At 41.7% G+C, this 20,644-nt stretch overlaps 1 protein-coding gene across 1 annotated transcript in view; it reads right to left on the reverse strand.

The window, feature by feature from the left end:
• Positions 1 to 20,644, reverse strand: part of GRK3 (G protein-coupled receptor kinase 3) — a 1,092,546-nt gene that overhangs the window by 474,650 nt on the left and 597,252 nt on the right. The window contains exon 3 of the mRNA XM_069214703.1: positions 310 to 383. Within this exon, the coding sequence (XP_069070804.1) occupies positions 310 to 383 (74 nt within the window). The remainder of the gene's footprint in view (positions 1 to 309; positions 384 to 20,644) is intronic.

Consider the following 20,644-nt stretch of genomic DNA (forward strand, 5'->3'; position numbering starts at 1 on the left):
TTCCTTTTCTCCTCTGTGCACATGAAGAGTTTGGTGTGAAAGGTGGGGTTATTTCCCATGACCTGGAAATAGTTAGGCAGGACTCAAGCTGTTACTCAAACAGCATTTGTGCAGCTATCTTTGTTGGGTGAGACAGAAACTCTATCAAGCTTAACAGTGAGGGTTTCAATGTTCTCAATATAATTAGATAATCTATCATCAGGTATAACATTATTATAATGTGGAGCAACAACGCCATTGTGAAAAATATGGTTATAACAGAGCGTGCATTTTCTTAAACATGAAATCAGTGCATTTCCACCAACTCACCTCTTCATAAAACTTTAGCTGAGGGACTCCTTCTTCTATTTCACTCATGCAGTACTCTTTAAAAAGTAGAAATCCTGAAAAAAGATTTAAAACAGATATGTTAGAGAAGTGGGCATGTGACATGATGCATTACAATAAAAATAGTTGGACACACATCTTTCAGCAACACTGTGCGTTGCTTCAGAGCCAAGTTTAAGTAAAGTTATGTTGAGGTCATCGGTATGACAAATATGGCACGCAGACTGTTCATGCTTTCTTGTCATAGACCGCCAGCCCCCTTGAGACCCTGCCGGCCGAATTATAAACAGAAACAGTGTTTCTGCCAGCCGGCCCAGCAGAATGCACGGCCGGGACATTGCCAACGGCTCCACATGGAGCCATCGTCAATGCCTCAGTACGGCGGGTGCAGCACCACTCGTCGTGCAGATCACTGCCTGTAAATCAGGCAGTGACCTGCATGACGGGGCACTTCATGGGGGCCCCGGCACTGCCCACGCCAAGTGCATGTGCAGTGCAGGGGCTTCCAGGGTGGCCCCGGAGCACCCCTTCCGCCAGGCTTTGCCTAGTGGGGGAACACGCCAGGGAAAGGCTGGAGGAAACAGGGTTCATTATCCGGAGGGCGGTGCTGGTTGCAGTGCTGCCCTGTCGGATAATGATATCCGCCATCGTCAGGCTGCCTGTCGGCGGTAGCCTGGCAATGGCGGAGGGCCGCCACAGACGGCCCTCCCTGTGTTCATAATATGGTGGTCTGAACCGCCAGGTTCATAATGAGCCCCTAAATATGCCCAGGAGGCTCTTGCTGGCTCTATGGAGTGTGGACCAGCAAAGCCTTGCACCAAATGAAAAGTGTGGAGGTGCACCTAAGTGAAAGTTAGGTGCACAAGGAAGGCATTTAAAATTTTAGCTTTCATAAAAACGTTTTTTTTTTTAAAGAAAGGTAAAGTGAACTTACATAAATACTGCAAGATTTTCCACTAGGGTTAGTTTAGTGTTTAGGATAAGAAATACTTAGTACTAGGGAGAGTTGCCATGCAAAATCCTCATGAACTTTTAGGCAGCCAGAAATGACCGTTGCCACCTGTGAAACACCTGTAAAACTGCAAAAAAATCTGATACCTGTATATTCAGTATGGGAAAGAGTAGGACACATCCCCAGTTTTCACAGAGGCTTATGCTGATGGCTTAATACAGAGGGAAATAATTTTCCCCGTAGGAAAAACAAGAACAAATTTAAATTTAAATTTGCAAAGTGAATGACCACCTGACTTCATACATAAAAATAAAGCTAAGGCCCATTCTTTCTCGTAAACCTCACATCCCCACTCCAAACTGTGGAACGACCTCCCACATCACATTAGAGCGTCTTCATTGCTTTTTGAATTCCGCAAGAAGACCTGAATCTTCAAGTAAGACCAACGGATATAGCGCCTTCCCACCTGGCAAGCGCCTGGATACCCTCAAGGGTGATTGGTGTGCTCTAAAAAAAGGCTTAACAGTTATACAACTGTAACACAAAGGAAAATCCTAGGAGTAAGTATTAGCCTGAAAGTGTACTCCTGAAAATATAGGATTGCATTAGACTGTTAAGCCTTTTACTGTGGATGTTTGCACATCATCAAACTATTGGACATCTATTTCAAGAAATTCTGCTGAAGTTGATTTCTGACTTTTAAACAAAGGGCCTCATAAGTCAAGCTGATACCTACGAATGCAGAAATATGCATAAGTAAAACAAAAATGGTAAGCAGCTGATGGTGATGCAGAAATGTCACTTGATGTGAATATCGTGTTTCTCTAGTCCATGCATTAATAATGCGATGTGAATTAGCCATTGAGCATCCTGCCATGCTTTTACTGTAATTAAATTTGGTTTTGTAGCAGCATAAAAACATTGAGGGCTGTCTGTGGAGGGAGAATGATAAACAGGAGGACGATGTTGATTGCAAAGGTTAACTGTGTTTAAGCTCAACTCCTTCATTAAACTGAGCCAAAGTACTTACTGGGCCTGAGTAGACTGCATGTCTGGCGTCCTGCCCTTTCTCCCCATTCTGGAGAAACCACATACTTCCCAATAAAAGGGCACTCCGTCGAGCCTATGTGCAATTATAATAGATGTACATATACATGTAAATAACCTTGTTTTAAATCAAAAGCGTGCGAAGTTCCATTTTCGCACGTTTTCTGAAGGGTTATGTATGATAACTGAGCATTTTCTGGCAACTTATTTTGCACCTATTCCTGTTTCATTCTTAAAGCGATGGTTCTATATATATACTTCGCAGAAAATAGGAGGCCATTCAGAAGGTTATTTAAGGTACGGTTGAGTTCGTAATTAACCGTAAAACAGTGGGTTTCACATCCCACCAAATCCTATTGTTCCCCTACCTCAAGTATAGGTAGGGGCCTGGCCAGGTTTCTGACAGAAGAGCCTCAGATGGGTTTTAAATTTAAACCTTTGACCAGCAGACAATCTGCTGCTAGTCAGGGCTGGCTCTAGAGGGGTGCAAACGGTGCAGCTGCACCTGGCGCTGACCTCAGAGACAGAGAGGGGCGCTGTGTTTATAACACAGGCTTAAAACGCACCTGCTGCAGAGTTCCTTGTGTGTCCATCAGTTTTCAGGCAGCAATAAAAATGTCAGGATAACTCTGCAGATGAATGTTCTTGCTGGAGAGAGATCAGTGTTTTGTCTGCAGTTTTCACTCATGATAAAGTAGCACCAAGGGTTAATTTGCCTGCTGCAAAGATTGTGTACCACACAAACTGTATTTGTATATGGAGTAGGTTACTGTTTGTGTCACATAGATCATTTTCTAAGTTACAATCCTAATAAAGCACAATTGCTAACTGTCATCAAAGAGTTGCATGCAAGCTCCATGTTATAGGTTAGAATGCTATGTTTTTTTGCCCAGTCTTTCATTATTTTAATATTGCTAAAAATTGTTAATTTGGATAGAAATGCATTCTTATTAGCAAACCAAACCACTGTGGTACGTTTCAAACACTGAGGGTCTCATTATGAGTTTGCTGGGAGGCAGAGGCCCAGCTGTCCCTATTATGAGTTTCCCGCTGGGCCAGTGGGCAAAAACAGAGTTTCTGCCTGCTGGAACAGCAGGAAACTACCCATAACATTGATGCCGGCTCATAATTGAGCCGGAGGCAATGTTGTGGTGCGTCGGGTGAGACAGCACCTGTCGTGCTTTTCACTTCCTGTAATTCAGGCAGTAAAAAGTGTGACAGACTGCCCATGGGGACCCTTGCACTTCCCATGCCAAGTACATGGGCAGGGCAGGGGACCACATGGGCCCCCGGCACCCCTTCTCCACCAGCCTTAGCATGGCAGTCGAACCGTCATGCAATAGCTGGCAGACATGGGAGTCATAATCCCCAGGGCAGCCCTGCTTGCAGCGCTACCCTGGCAGATTAAGACCGCCGGCACTGCCAGGCCATTGGCCGGTGCAAAAGTGGCAGTGCCAGCAGTCGGACTGTGGTGCTTTTGTCACAGTCATAATGTGGCTGTCGGACCGCTGCATTGGCAGCGGTCCAACTGCCACCACAAGTCTGGTGGTCCTAGGAAAACCAGACTCGTAATAAGGGCCTGAGTTTGTGCTTCTCCAGGTCAAATACTTTAAAAATATACTGTCTATTAGTTTTGGCGACATGAGGCTCCTGCAACCCTCATTCTCTTATAAAACCCTTTTAATAGGCTGATTTACCCAAATTTGATTCATTGGCTTTGTACAGTGTAAGAGTACTGTGACACCCTACACTAGTATGAATAGGGGTATAAAACAAATGAAATGGATGTGAGGAGGGGCAATGGAGAAATGATGGGCACTGGTGGAGCATGGTAGTGAGGGAATTCATGGAGGAAGGTACTTTTATGGGAGACGCCAAAAAAGAGTGTCGCATTGGGTGGCACCAGCGCTAAAGCCGGCCCTGCAGCTAGTGTTTGAACATCAAAGGCACACATATGTAGGGTGGGAATAGTAGTATAATTTTTGCTGACCACAGCTGGTAAATGATGAATGACAGACCAGTTCAGTAAAGAAACCAAAATGTGCCCGACATAGGAAGAAATCTCACTGCACATTGGGCATTTCTTTTTGTTGCACAGAATCATATCCTGGTATTTGTGGTCTGAGTCTGTGAAATAAAAAGGAACGGCAAACAATCTACCATGATATGACAGATAAACTAGCATTACATTTGTGAGGAATGTGGTCTTGCCATGACGCTTGAATCACGAGTATCATAAACGTCCTGCCAAGGTGGCAGTAACTTGAAAATATGATGGAGGGTTGCTGCAGGACCCCAGTGTGCTGGGGGGTCTCTTTCAATTGGTTTCAAATCTATCATTGTTCTTTGTATGCATGTGTGTACGAATGTGTGTGTGCATGTGTGAATGCGACTGTGAGTGTTGTGGTGTATGCAGCGTTGTATGTGTGAGTGAGTGCATGTATGAATATTGAAGTGAGTGCATGTCTGCATGTCAGTGTGTATTCGTGTGAGTATGCATGTTTGTATGTTTGTGTGTATGCGTGCCTGAATGCGTGTGAGTATGTGTGAGTGAATGTGTGTATGAATGCAAGTAAGTATGTGTGAGTGAATGCGTGTATGGATGCGTGTGAATATGTGTGAGTGAATGCATGTATGGATATGTGTGAGTATGTGTGCGTGAATACATGTATGCATGAGTGTGAGTATGTGTGAGTGAATGCGTGTATGGGTGAGTGTGAGTGGATGCGGGTCTGGAAGTGTAAGTGAATGGATGTATGCATGGTGTATGTGGATGTCTGTGTGTATGTATGTGGGAAGGCACTATGTGAGTAGGAGGTGCTATGTGAGTGGGGGCACTATGTAAGTAGGGGAGGTGGTGGGGGAGTGGGTTGGACGTTGTGACTGTAGGGAGGTGGGGGATCAGGTGCTTGCTGGGGGTATGGAGAAGCCGTCATCGGAAGCCATACCACCATGGTTTTCATGGTGGTCCTACCACTGCGGAAACCATGGCGGTAGGCCGTCTCCTAATGCTGCCGGCAGTTCTCTGTGGACCGCCACGTCAGAGATGAACATCTCCGGCCCGGCGGTTCATACCACCATAGCGGTATGGGTGTAGATGTGGCGGGGTGGCAGCGGCCAACCCTCTACACTCAGAATCTAACGGACTTCACTGCCAGCCTGTTGGCGTGATACTGCCACATTAACCTTGTCGGTCGGAAGACCGCCAGGGTCATAATGACCACATTAGTGGCAAAGTGCAAACCCAAATATGTGAAATTACAGACCTTGTGTTGAATTGTAAAACAACTTTGGAAACATATCAGAAATGGCAAGTACTTCATCTTCTACAATGCACCCAAGAGTTTAATCCAAATGCTTAAGAACTATAATGTGACTGAATGGCCACATTTACAGAAGTCATCTCAGTGGAAGGAAATAAGTATAATAATTTGGAAAATCGTGTTTTAAAACACCAATAACAACTGGGACTGCTTGAGATTGACGTTTAGTGCAATTTTGAAGCACCTCCAGATGGTAAGTAAAACACGAAAAGGGAAACAGGACAATTTAAATCCAGAAACAAGTGCAGCACACAAGGAGTTGCACCTTCGCACCAATGATTGTGTGAAGATGCCAAACATCACACAATCATTATGAGGATTGAGACAAGAAGGATTGAATAGTCTCTTTTATCTTAATATTAATGCAGCGTAGCAGAAGCAAAATATATTCTGATCAGGAAGATGACATCGGGCCTGATTTAGATCTTGGTGGAGGGAATGCTCCATTATAAACATGACAGTGGCGTAAGAAAACTTAAGGAGGGCCCCTGGCAAAGTACAATGAGAGGGCCCCCTCCCTCCTGGACCCAGTCAGGGGCCTACCACCCATGCACGATGTACTGTGCTGAGGGCACCCCCACACCGCAGGGGTAGTGGGGGCCTTTTTTACACCATTGAAACATGACAGATACTGTCCGCCTTATTACAATCTCCATAGGATATCATGGGATATTTATAAGGCAGTAGGGATTTCCGTCACATTTGTGACAGAATATTCCACTCTGCCAAGATCTAAATGAGGCCCAAAGTCTTGAATTTACCAAAGTACCATGTTGCTTTGTATTTAACATTAAATATTTCTTTATTTGAGGCAGACTGCACCCAACACTACAAATCGATGCATTCACTACAACCTGCTGTGGTACAAAAATAAAAAGGATACTGAATTGTTTTTTTTCACTTATCAGTATGTTGTCTGTATGTTAACCTGGGGGGGGAGGGTAGTTTTCTCAATTAAGTTATGGATGAGGCTAAACTACTCTGCTTTGTTTTCTCTTCTATGATGAGTTTGGGAACAAGGATGTACGATTGATATAGACTGGCGAAAAAAAAGTAACTCCTGTAAAGCGTGATTTTCCCTTTTAGCCAGTAGGTGTCAGCAAAGGGATTGGAGAGTTGACAGTTTGGCATTAATCTCCAGTCAACCTAGTTCGCTTCGATCATCAGTGTGGGGACGTCTCATTCAGATGTTAGAAACAACTTCTGAAAATTATGACCCAGTTGAACAATGCCTAAGTAATACTGGCTTATAATATTTAAACTAAAATCAAAGGACATGAAATATGGCCGGCAAAAACATACATTCCAAATACTCCCCAAAAAGTTGTGCATTAATGGCAGATATAAAACAGATCCGGGATGATTTTTATGATTCAACCCTGTGTTCATCTCTCACGATAATAAAAAAACTTAAGAATATTATTCGGGCAATCTGTCATCACAGGCGTGTCTTTGATGTGTCTACTCAGGCCATCAACTAAACAAAACGTAAACTGCCCATTCCCTTCTGCACATTTTCCCAATAGACTCTCTCTCCCATTGGCCTACATTTTCCTGGCAAATTGTCACTCACGACATGGGATGTGGTAATGCCTAAATTTGGTTGCACCATTACTGTTGACAGGAGTGACATAATAATGTAACTGACAGTACATATATCATGTGTCTTAACATTACAAACTGTATTACTAAAGGTGCATTGACAGTACATAATTAGAAATTCATATATTTATGTGACCTACTGTTTGATTTTAATACGCTGAATTGTAGTACTCGTGCATATTTATACTCATGTACTCAATGTGTTAATATAGTATAACCAAATGTCTGAAACATTCTGATTTTTGTGCTTAACCTTCAACATGGAGTTTTGCTCATGTTGCAATATTCTTTCTTTGCAGTTGCGTCCATGCAAGTCTACAGTTAATGAAAGGCATATGTGTGTATTAAAGACAGTGGGGTATGGGAGGATACTTCAGCAAGGACAAGGAGTGCTAACAAACTGAGAAGAAAAGACTCCTGTTTGTGTACCAGCCACTAACAGACCTTCAAGGCCGCCCTGATGTCCAGTTCGTGGGATGCGAGGTTCAATAGGAGCTGCCAATTTCAACTGTGCATGGAAGATGGAAAACTACTGATGTCGATGACATGGACTTCCTGAAGATTCTGTAGGTTTAGTTGGTATTCATTTACTTAGACAAGAGCACATTCCCTTGAGACTTGGAGGGGTACAGACATGTCTACTTCCTACCCTTTGTGTGGCTTTATTGGATGCAACACCTCGCTATCAGAACTTCTCCTGAGGTTTCTGCTATGCTGACATTTTCCTATATTTCCAGAGACTCAACTAGAATTTCCATATAGCTTAGTTTATGGTATTTAGATTAAGGTTCGCCAATGATTAGCAAAGAGGACCAAGACTTATATACAGATCATTAGATTCTGTTACTTATCCTTTGTATTTCTTCCACTGAAGTTCTATAATGCCTTATGCTTATAAAATTTAACCTCATTCAATGCTTTACTTTCCTTTGGTGATATTGTACTTATATAGCATGTTCTTGAGATTCATTTATAGCAGTTTGGGTCTTAATTTGTAATAAACTTTTAATACACTTTTAAACTTCATTCTCCGTTTTCTGGATTTAATGTATGACCAAATAAGTTACACTGCTAATTAATTTGAAGGTTTTGTTTAACTCTTCTTTACACCTCAAGTATCCAGAAAAATGACTTTCCGAAGAAGAGAAGCAAGAATATGGGCCCAGCGCGTCATCAAATGTTAGCTGTTTGCCTGAGGAGGAGAAATGTAGTAAAATACAACTTCTGAGGAGCTACTAATGCCTGCACCAGCCCTGGGTGTATTTCTGCGACTCAAGAAATCTGTAGCACTGGGCAGCAAAGATTCATCCTAAGGGTAGATGGAGCTGAGCAACATAATGATTTTAATACAGGCAAAATGCACTGCTGCATAAATCGATGCCACCAAACCACCCAGAAAACTGTGCCTTACTATTACATATAATAAAAGTAAATTGCATTCATCTTAAAACTTTCAATAAGCTAAATTTACATTCTAACTGTGGTCCCTACAAAAATGATGTTTTATTTAGTGAGTCTTGCAGTGACTGTTATAAATACTCAAATGTTAGAATTACAAGCAGAGGATTGCCACTTAGGATGAATTGCTTTATTACTATTTAGGGGTTATGTGAGATGTTCCGCTCACTGCAATAGCACCACATAGTGACTACAACAAATGGTTATGTGTCTCAATGACACTATGGGCACCTATAATGATTCCAGTTGAGATCTACTTCATTGCCTTGAACACCTGGTAGCAAGAAGGCTGAGCGAGATGAAAGCACCCTGCTAATATATGTGACTGTATGCAAGTGATGACTTCAGTGTCAGCACCAGCACTTAATTGTCAACACTGGCACTTATGAAAATCTCCCTAAGGGTGGCGCTGTTTAACCAATTTAGAGATAAGCACAACGGCAGCTGTTTATTAATTCAGCATGCATTTAAAAATGACTAATACCTGTGACAAGGCCATTCTTTTAGCTTTATGGACTGGAATAGTCTGAATTGTCACACTTGTAGGAGTGTGAGGGTAAGAAATTGTGCTGGCATTGTCATTGGCGGCACTGGTAGGGGCAATGGGCGGTGCAAGCTGCAGTGATCTTCTGACAAGGGCCCTGGCACTTATTTAATTTTCAAATTAAGCACTCGATCAGTTCAAATCCTGACAAGGCAGACTAATCCTTCTGAGGTCAGTTCATTGAGTACAATTAAACTGGGTAATTCTAATACCTATTATTTACAGTGCTTACACAGTGCAAAAGTGCAGAAGTGTGACATAAAGCACCACATACAAAATAAATCATTATTATTCCTAAACTTCTCCATTGAGGCACAAGTACATTTATTTTCCAAATGTACCATGGGGAGAAGTGAGTATTTTTTTGTGATGGATGCACTAACACTTATGAAGGCAACATTTCCCACTATGGGTCGCACTGACATATTTGACATATTTACTTGAAACAAAGATGAGGGGAGGGCAGGATCGAACCTGCGTACTTAGGAGTGAACAGCTCTTAATACTGTACAGAAACACCCCTCCTTCACATCGTTGACTCCCTCAGCTTCCTTGATATCGGCAATGCCTGTCTTCTTGTTCTGTTGGAGTTTTCTGCTGCCTTCGATACAGTCAACCAGTGCAAGTATGGCCCACATCCAAAGTCCAATCTACTTCATAAGGTGATGACTTTATTTTCCCCAAAGCTGGAATATTTGCAGTTCATTATTTTTTCCCCACATCTAACTACAGAACATGGAAATAAAGCTTTTGATATCAGCAGGTCGCAACCAGTAATTTATATCATTTAAAAAGTTTCTAATTATCGGTTAACAGCAGTAGGCTACTAGACATTCTCGGGAGCTGGTAATTACTGTGCATGCCACACTTTTCTTATATGCTACACCTACAAGAGATCACACTCCAGAGGTTCGCAGTGTAGGCTAGTGTAATCCTGCAGTAATGTACTCTAATAGAAATTCACAATTAATTTAGAAATATCATGCCCAGAAAACAAACCTCCAGCATCTAACACTGCGTTCAATATCGTAATTGAATACAGACTACAAACCAGTTTACTTATTCTGTCAATCAATGCATTTGGCTTAACCATAAATAGTCATTTGAGACAAAGACAATAAAATATCCGAGAAGCCTCATCAATTTGCATCTCTGAAATGGGAGGTTAGCCTGTCTGGTATTTCCTTCCAAACATATTTTCTTTTTCGTTTCTGTACATAAAAACGAACTAACAAACATGTAAAATATCTACTGCTGAAACCAGGAAACTACTCAAGGGATATGTAAGAGACCCCCAGTCAACTGAGCAGCCAAATAAAAATACACAATAACTTAATGCATAAAATGATTTGATGTCATGTTGGATGTCAATCCTGTCAACAAAACAGGAAACAAAATGTTACGTACCAAGCCCTCCACAAGACGAGACCCGCCTACATCAACCAGTGCCTCAAATTCCACCAGCCCACCAGATATGCCCCCTTGAGCTCCCTCACCCACGCCCCTAATATCTGACACAAACCCCTCGGAGGGTGCTCCTTCTCCCACGTCACCGCAAAATCATTGAACGCCCTTCACCCCCACCTCTGGACCATCACTTCTCTGAAGATCTTCAAGCAGCAGCTCAAGATCTGGCTTTTCGATCAGAACCCCTGCCAGAAGGACTGTCCCTCCCACACCAAACCAGGGCCTGGAGACCCCAGGGAGTGACATGCCCACGCTCTACAAGAACCCACTGATAGATTGATTGACATCTCGAAATTGGTGGCTGCCGCTTTGCACCAAAACAAAGGGTGTCATATCTTCAGCCGAGTCAGCACTCTGTACAACCGCACTCTGCTACCTCCTCACACGATGTATCAAGGATCGACGACAGCGAAATTGTGTTGCCAAATAAAGATGTATTTTAAATTGCTCTTGTGCTACCGCTAATATGTTTTGGTTGCCGTTCAGCCTTGCTCCCAAACAACAAATCCTGTAACAATGACACTTCTGTTTCTTTGAATGTAACAGTGAACACAACTTTAAAGTGTTAATCTGGAGATCTTATCTGCAGTGTGGAGTCAACATGTTAAAGTTGTGTACATTGGCAATTTCTGCATCATACAGCAGTATTTCCCCACCTCCAGGGGGGACACAACTATCTGTACTGGTAAAATCAATCTTATACCAATCCATGTTAAAATATTGACCCCATAAATATAAACACAAATAATAAATGTGAGTTCATAAAAACGTAATACTTATCTATGGTAGTGGCGATGGAATAATCATTGCATTTTGTAAATGTGTTAATTCATGAAATTAAATTATTCATGTTCAAAATCTGCTACTGTTTAAGGATTGTGTTCTGGGGCTGGCAGGGGAGGAGGGATTGTCGAGCAGTCATCTGGCACATTCCTCAATCACAGAGGGCTGCAATGAGAGTTGTGTTTCTGGTGCACAACCAGTTTTACACAAGCAGTCATGACATGGGGCTACTGTGGGGGAGTGAGCAGCACCCTACTTTCTACTGCCCTAGCACACCATAAACAGTTAAACTCTCCATTACATTTTTACTATTCTTCTTCTTAGCAAATTGTGATAAATAATATATGTTTTCACGCTGGATATGCATGAAGCACACACTCTGTCACATTGCAATTACATAAGGGGCCACATGTACAAAGCATTTTTCTAGTCGCAAATGGTCCGATTCGCAGAATGTGAATGTGGTCGCAAAGCAATCGCAGTTAACACCAATTTCAAACTGGTGTTAACCTATTCCCCTTTGTGAATGCATGTGAAAATATTTTTTCAGAGCAGGCAGTGGTGCCACAGACCACTGCCTACTCTGAAAAAAGGAAAAGAAAACTTTTCATTTTGAAATGCTTCCCGTTCTCCTTTTAGGAAAACTGGCTGTATTAAAAAAAAATAAAAAAAACCTGCTTTATTTAAAAAGCAGTCACAGACATGGTGGTCTGCTTTCCCCACCAGGGCACTATCCCTTTGAGTGTGGCCATTCCCAATGGGGTCGCAAATTGTAACCTACCTCATAAATATTGATGAGATAGGCCATTAGCGACCAGATTGGGAATTGCAAACATGTAAATTAACACTTTGTTTTGTGACTCCCCATTTGCGATTCCCAAATTAAGTGCAAATTGCGAGTTGAAAAACAAAAGGTCGTACATCTGGCCCAAGGTTCCAATGTGGCTAAATATTTGGGAGGAATATGCACTTATGAAGCCATCTTTATCAATCTGGAAAGGAAAAAAAAGTAAATTTAAAGAATATCTACAAAACAGTTGACCTGCTGAATATTCCCAAACTTAGTAAATAGGTTACTGGCTATTGTGAGAGGGGGTAAAATTATTCTAAGTCCAGTGGGAGCATGTTGGATGCACTTCATAGATGGCAGGATTAGGTCCAAATTCTTGTAAATAGCTACATTTTCAAGCCTTCATTTTTTTGCACTTGAAGCATGCAGAGCAATGACCCATTCAGAACAATTTATATTTAACAGTTTTGAGTATTTCTTTAGATTGCTGGGCTACAATTCCAGAAACAACTGAGATGTCAACATAGTCTGACAATGTCAGGGCTGTTGTTTTTAACAATTCATGGCACATTTTGGACTGACTAATTTAGTAACGTTGTCTTAAAGGGGAATATTTAGTACCCATGACTGAGCCTCACATTAACCGGGATCATGTTATTTCATATATAAAGAAATTAAACCATGGTAACACGCTACACATTTCACTATTAGATTAAAATGACCAGCTGATGTATTCAAATATCACAGTGCAATTGTGATTTTAAATGCTTGAACCAGGTGATAAAAAGTCAACATATGCTCATTTCCTTGATCTTTGTTGAAATATGCAGCTCTCTATCATAATCTGTATTTCTCAGACCAATGCAAGTTTACATTTTTGACTGTCTCCTAATGGTTAAAGCCATTGGCTATTTCGGCAACCTTTTAGAAAGGTAACCTCAAAGCCAAAGTGCTCCATAAGAAATCCTACCAGCCATGTGTAAAGTGACAAAACAGCTTCCATTTGCACTCACTTGTCCTTTTTTCCCATTTCTGCAGGAAAACTTTGTTGGGGTGGGTCCTTGTCCCTCAGCATCACTGGACTTTTCTTTTTTTTGGATCTGAATGGAAGGCTCTGGGCTGTGCGAGGGTCTTTGATTTCCTGCTGGTAGATCAGTGCCTCATCTTTTGTCCTGCGTGTTGCACTCCCTCCTTTGAACTCTTTCTGGGGAGGGATCAAGCAACTCCCAGCAGATCCTAGCAACTTTGGCCTAAACCAAGGGCCCCAGGAAATGTGTGCGAGGCTTCGGAACCTTGCATTGTTTAGTACACATTTCTTCTCTTGCTTTTGCTTTATATCAAATATAAATTGATAATGTGACAGACACTCTTCAGTTATATATTTGTGTATTGTTAATGTAAATCAAACTGTCTAGTACACTATTTATATTTTTCAAGAAGTTAACTAGTTACACCCCTCCTCCACCATTTTTACAATCTCCAGGCGAGCCAACATTCCTTGCAAGTAATGGTTCAAGGCATCCAATGCACTTCTAGGAGCTATAGGTGGATTTAAATTTAAGCCTGACAGGAGAAGATGGTTACTAGAACACTCTTTGTGTATAGCAGGTCAATAAATATATGTTTGTCTCCCTATAAATACACCAGATGAGGAGGAGGAGCTGGATGAATATGAGGGAGCTGTTAAGAGGTTACAGAAACTTGTTTCAAAAGCGCTAAATGTAGTTGTAAGATGACACAGGTTTTTCTCCTATGAGCAACACGCCACAGAAACCTTAGATATGTATGTATCTTCAATACTTCTCCTGGCACCCATGTGTGAATTTGGGAATTCTACTGAACAGCTGATCAGAGATCAATTAGTAACAGGGTGACAAAAAGATTCTGTTGAGGTTACTTTCTTGTAAAAATGCTCCATGGGATGAAGCTGTAGAAATAGCAAATTCTATTTAAGATTCAAAAAACTTGGTTAAAGAACTCAAGAAAACTAATGACACAGTTCTCTTGATTAAAGGTTAGCAAACCAACTATGAACAGAGCATTGGATGAAAAGAAAACATTTGAAAAGAAAAAAGCTATGAGTGCTGGCAATATATGTTATCGATGTGGATCCAGGTTCCACATAACATCATACTAACAGTGTCCATCTACTGCCAAGAAATGTAACAAATGTTACGTTATGTTAAATGTATTAGTAAAGTGTTCAATTACCCTGGGGGATGAGGGGGTAGTAGCAGTCTAATAGGAGGTATCAGTGATAATGCATAAAGTGGAAAATGCAAATACTGATTATTCTGCTCATTGTATTAGGATTCATGAAAATTGTATACCTGCATCCAAGTATCCGGTACAGATGTTCAGGGTAGGAAAGAATGTGATATCATTATTAACCGACTCTAAATCCCAAATTACAATAATCTCAAAAAGTACTGTTCTTAAATTCAAAATTAGTTAAGTGTTACCTCCCCCAGATGTTTGTCCTCAAGGATACAATGGAACTTATATTGATCTGATGGGGTTCCTTGAAACAATTATTAGTTTCAAAGATTGTGACGTGCAAAGAAAATATATGTATCACACAATGGACCAGACATTCTTAGATGGCACCACCAAACATGTTTGGATATTATTCTTAAACATAGTAAAGGTTGTCAAGTTTTGACTGTTGGTGATAATAAAAAGAATGGAAAAGCTGATGGATTACATTTAACATTTTTAGTGACCAATTGGGGAAACTGAGTGGATTTGAAATTGTCATCAAATTAAATGAAGGGAGTATGCCTGCCAAGCATAAACTAAGTCAGAGAAGTAGTCTGAAGGATGTATTGGATAAGTTATGCAAGGATGAGGTAATTGAACCAATCGAATCATCCATATGGATGTCACCTATTGTCATTGCTGGAAAAAAGAACATTGAGATAAGAATGTGTATTGATTTAAGAAGTTTGGACCAAGCAATTTTAGTGGATGCCTATCAGTTACCAGAAGTAGAGGAAAAGATGTGTACGTTGGCTGGATCCAATATGTTTTCTTCATTGTATCTGCGTTCAGCATAAAATCAAATTGGTTTAGCTAAGGAATCTAGGCATCAAACTGCTTTTATCACACCTAATGGAATCTATCAAATGTGCAGGATGCCTTTTGGTCGTGAGGGGATTACTGGGAGTAATGTGTGATGTTATGAAAGGACTGGAAGGAGTACTTGCATTCCAAGATGATGTGTTGTTTTTTGGCAAGGACAAGTTTGAACATCAGGAACGGTAAATGCAGTTTTAACCGCAATGAGTGAGAAAAGGCTGAAATTCAAGAGAGATAAATGTGTGGTTGGTGTCCAGGAAGTGGAATATTTGGGCCATACTGTCTCTGGGAAGGGGACTGGTCTACAGTCAGGATTGTTTAAAGCCATTGAGGAGGTACTGGTTCGATCGGACAAGGAACAGTTAAGAATGTTCCTGGGAATGTGTAAATAATATGCAGAATTTGTGGGGAATTTGTCTACCATTGCTGATCCTCTGTTTACCCTGTTGAAAAAGAATGCCAGGTTTGTATGGAGTGAATCACAAATGATTGCTTTCATGGAAATCAAGAAAGGGTTGACCAATGATCCTTTAGTAAGTCACTTTAGTCCTGGCGGGAAGTTGACTATAACAGTGGATGCTAGCATAGTAAGACTTGTGGCGGTACTGTCTCAGGGCAGAGGGGATGATGCATGCACTATTGCTTTTGCATGTCATACACTCAGATCACTTGAGAGACAATCTTCAGTTTTTGTGGGTGAAATGCTGGTGTGTGTTTGGGTGGTGGGGGCGCTTTAGGGCCTATGTATGGGACACCAGATTCAAGTTGAGGTCAGATCACAAGCTGTACATTCTTCTAAAGCTACAGCTAGATTGGTAAGGCTGAGTGTGAAACTGTATGATTATGTTGTCGAGTATATTGCAGGTGGGAAAAACAGGAAGGCTGATTGTTTATCCAGATTGCCAGTTCCAGGAGAAGAAGAAGTGTTGGATGATCAGCAAGATGTGGAATGTCTTGTGGCAAATGTACTCTGGTTAAATAGCAAGTGTGTGAGTGAAAGAGAATGGACATCTGCTCTTAGTCAGGATCCAGCATTAAATAAAGCAATGGAATATACAAGCGGAGGTTGGCCAAGAGAAGGCAGTCTTACGATTGAACTTCAATTCTACAGCAAGGTGCAATCAGAGCTTTCGTTAGAAGATGACTTGCTGTTTAGAGCAGTTAAATTAATTCCTCCTAACATGTCAGGGAGAAACTGATGAACACAAGTCATGAAAGACATCTGGGTATGAGTATGAGCAGGAAGAAATCAAGAGAAACCTTCTGGTGGCACAAGATGGATAAAGATGTGGAGGACTGGGTTAGGAAATGTGCTAATTGTATGTCAAATGATATAGGTTTGAAGTGTGTAACCCCGCCAATGGTTATTATGGAAAACCCCCACAGAAAGTATGGGAAAAAATGAATATATATTTTCCTGGACCTTTCCTAGTTCTACCTTAGTGTCAAAGATTTCCAATTGTTTTGATCAACCATTTGTCCAAACGGTTACATTTATTTGCGAACCTAACACAGAAGTGTTATGACATGTCTAACTGATGTTTTTTGAGAGAAGGGTTTCTTTCTGAATTGTTACCTGATAATGGGGTGCAATTTGATTTGTCAGAAATGCAAGAGTTTCTAACAAAAGCAGGTATCAAACACAAAAGATGTTGGGCGGGTATTACTCCATCACAAATATGACGGATATCCCATCCGCAGTATTATAAGTTCCATTATGTCCTATGGAACTTGTAATACGGCAGACAGTATATCCATTAGGTTTGTGATGGAGTAATCCCATCCGCCAAACTCTTAATGAGGCCTGTAGTCAGTAACACCCTTAAGAAAATGGACAAGTTGAAAGGGCCAGCATAATAGTTTCAGACTGTGTACGTGGGGGGCGCTATACTTGAGGCAATTGATATCGGAGATGCAATACATGCTTTGCTTTGGTCATATTGCAATACTCCTGATCGTGTGACAGGCATCACATAATTTGCAGCATTGACAGAAAGAGGAACTCAAGATTATTGAGGCTAGCTTGGTTAAATAATTTATCCAAAATGATACCCAGTAATGTGATTGTACATAATCTTGAGATGATCAGGAAAATAATCAGAGAAAGTCAGGCTTAGAACAAAGCAAAGTATAACATTATGAAAGGTACCAAACCAGTAAACATTCAAAAGGGTGATTTTGTACTTGTAAAATTATCCAATGTCATATGTGTCAAGGGAAAATGGAGATTCGGTCCTGCTCAGTGTGTAGAAGAAGTAAGTAAAGATAGATGTACAGAAAGAATGCAAAATGGGCACTGGTGGAATGGTGCAAAGTTGGTCAAAGTCATAAGTACAGTACAAAATGGCAATAAATATGTGGGAAGGAAGATGATGAAAGATGGCTAATCATCCACTATGGAGAGGCATGTACGTAAGATTCCTGAGAAGTTCAAAGACTTTGGGGCTCATTAAGAGTGTGGCGGTCTATAGGCTGCCACACTCATGGTGGCAGTCTGGACCGCCGCCAATGAGGTGGTCCGACTGCCACATTATAACCCTGGTGGTCGGACCACCAGGGAACTGCCAGCTCTGCTAGGATTTTGGATCCCAGCGGTCTTGCGGTAGGGGAGGTCCTAATCCGCCAGGGCAGTACTGTAAGCAGCGCTGCCCTGGGGTTTACGACCTCGTTCTCTGCCAGTGGTTCCATGGCGGTAGCACTGCCATGAAAAGGCTGGCGGAGAACGGGTGCAGGGGCCACAGAGGGGCTCCTGTGCTGCCCATTCACTTGGCATGGGCAGTGGAGGGGGCCCCCCTGGCCAGTACCATCGCAGACGCTTTGCAGACAGTGAACACTGTGAGGGTGTTGGTGCACCCTGCAAGCGACAGCATTAATGCCTGCTCGATTATGACCCGGGGACAATATTATAGCCTGTTTCCTCCCACCAACCTAGCAGGAAACTCATAATGGGGTTATGCGTAGCCTGGCAACCACCCTGTCGGGAGTTTTGTGGACTGAGTTTTCCATCCGCCAAACTCGTAATCAACAACTTTGTGTTAACTTGAAATTTAATTTACTGTACTTGCATAGTATTTTATTCAAATGTATTTTCATACTAATATCAATTTGTATTGATTTTTTTTTATTTTCTTTATTTTTGTTGTTAGGAAAATTGGTGTACTGTATCTTTTATACCAAGTTGTACTTGTACTGTATTGTCATGTTATTTTACAATTGTTCCAAGTTTTGGTTAATGGAAAAAGGGGCAGCTTAGATCTATACTTGTGACTCGTGCCAGTACTCGTGCCATAAGGGTTTGTGGTCTCTTGTGGCATCTCTGTGCTGTGTTTCTTCTCGAGTATTCAGTTTAGAATGTCGAGAGCAGAGGGGCAGTTAGAGGAGCCAGTGAGATGGAGGTTGGTGAGTGGGTGCCCACACTTGCGGTAATTATCTCAATAAACTATCTCCTTTTATAAATCAATGGAGTCACTGTAACATTGTAGCACACTCCTACACTGGATTAGGATTTGGTCCCATCCTGAATTAAAACTTTATAGAAGGGATATATTGCAAATTGAGAACCTTGACACATGGAGAACAATTAAGTGTTTTTTGCATATTAACGATTGGTCTGCAAAGCTAGGTCCGCACTCAATTTACACCTTTCCAGAGTCCATTAATACAAACTCCAAAACCCTTCTAGTAAAAACGCACTGGATCTCATAGTGGCCCACTGGCATTATTTGATGAACTTGGGATCTCTTACTACTGATTTCTGGCCCATATACCTTTCCCAAAATAAGAGGCCTTCCTTAATGAGATCTCACCCCCCCACACCTAGCTGGAGTGTCTGTACATTAAATTTTGCTTGGGTATCTTTTCTCTGAATGTTTTTACCTCCAAGTGGTCTTCAGTTCAGGATCCTCCATACTGGCTTTGTGTAACTTATGTGGGTATAAATCAGGGGAGGCTGACCATCTTCTCTTTTTTGTCATTATAACATCGATCCCAGATGAAAATGGGTTTGTTCTTTAAATCTTAATTTGGGCTTGGACAGTTATGTGGTGTTGGAAAGTATATTATTAGTAAGGGCAGGTAAATACCCACACTTAGCAACAGGCCACTAAACTCCACTTAGGTCCAGCTAGGTCTCAATAAATTAAACCCAGCTCAACCCTTGGAAGCTTGGCAACGAGCGATAAGGCTTAATTTAGGAGACAAGTTTGTAAAGCATTTAAAAATCACAAAACAGTAAATATGTAAAACACAAAATACAATAAAAATCCAACACCAATTTCTAACAATGGATTATATTTTTATCTTTAAAATGACATCAAAATGATTATAATCGGATAAAGGGAACCGGCAATATGAATTTTTAAAGAATTAATGTTTTCTAGCGCACAGAAGCAACTAGCGCTCAAAGGGTTAAAAAAGGTCACACTGGAAATGGACAAAGCCCAGAGTTCGTGCCATCCATGAGGTAACATTGTCACACTTACTTTTGTAACTGTTTCCTGATTCAGGAAAGTGGTCCACAGCGCCGGCCAAGCGTTCGGAGGCTCTGGTTTGCCTCTTAGGGTCTGGGACTACAGCTCTCACAATGCACCTCACCTCTTCAACTTATGACGTTGCTCCAAATGTCTCCAAACTTCTGCATCTTCTTCCAGAGGTCTTTTGGGGTCCTTGAAGTGTCCACAACTTGATCCAAGGTTCCAGAAGATCTGAGTTGCTCCTTGGGAGATGGGACTACAATTCTCAGAATACACTTGGTCAGAATTCTCAAATGGCCACTGGACGCTGGTCAGCTGGGCTCTGCTTGCAGGACTTGATGCAGGGGACTCCAACAACTCCTTTGTAACTGTAGAAAATGGGGAGTCCCTCCTTGAAGCAGTAGAAGACAGACAAAGTCCTTTTAGTGGTGAAGCCTAAGTGTGCAGCTGGAGCAGTGCTTGAAAGCGCAGTGTACAGGTGCAGGTCAGGGGTCCAGCAGGGCAGTCCTTCTTCTTCTTTGTCTTGTTCCTTGTAGGGATCAGAGGTGTGGGTGCAGGTCTTCCAGGGTTATCCCTGCTCCATGGGTGAAAAACAGGGGGAGGGAGGGTCCTGTTTCTCCAATCAGGTACAGGGTCCTTCCCCCTGTCGTGATCACTTCCTGGGAAGTGTGGCAAAAATCAATCCCAGGGAGCGAAATTCCTCAAAAATCCATCATGGCTGAAATTGATTTTTGGAGGTTACATCTGGCTGAGCCCACCCTCTGATGTGGCTAAAAATCTTAAAAATATGATGAGTGATCT

This window comes from Pleurodeles waltl, chromosome 11 (assembly GCF_031143425.1).
Source record: "Pleurodeles waltl isolate 20211129_DDA chromosome 11, aPleWal1.hap1.20221129, whole genome shotgun sequence".
NCBI lineage: Eukaryota > Metazoa > Chordata > Amphibia > Caudata > Salamandridae > Pleurodeles > Pleurodeles waltl.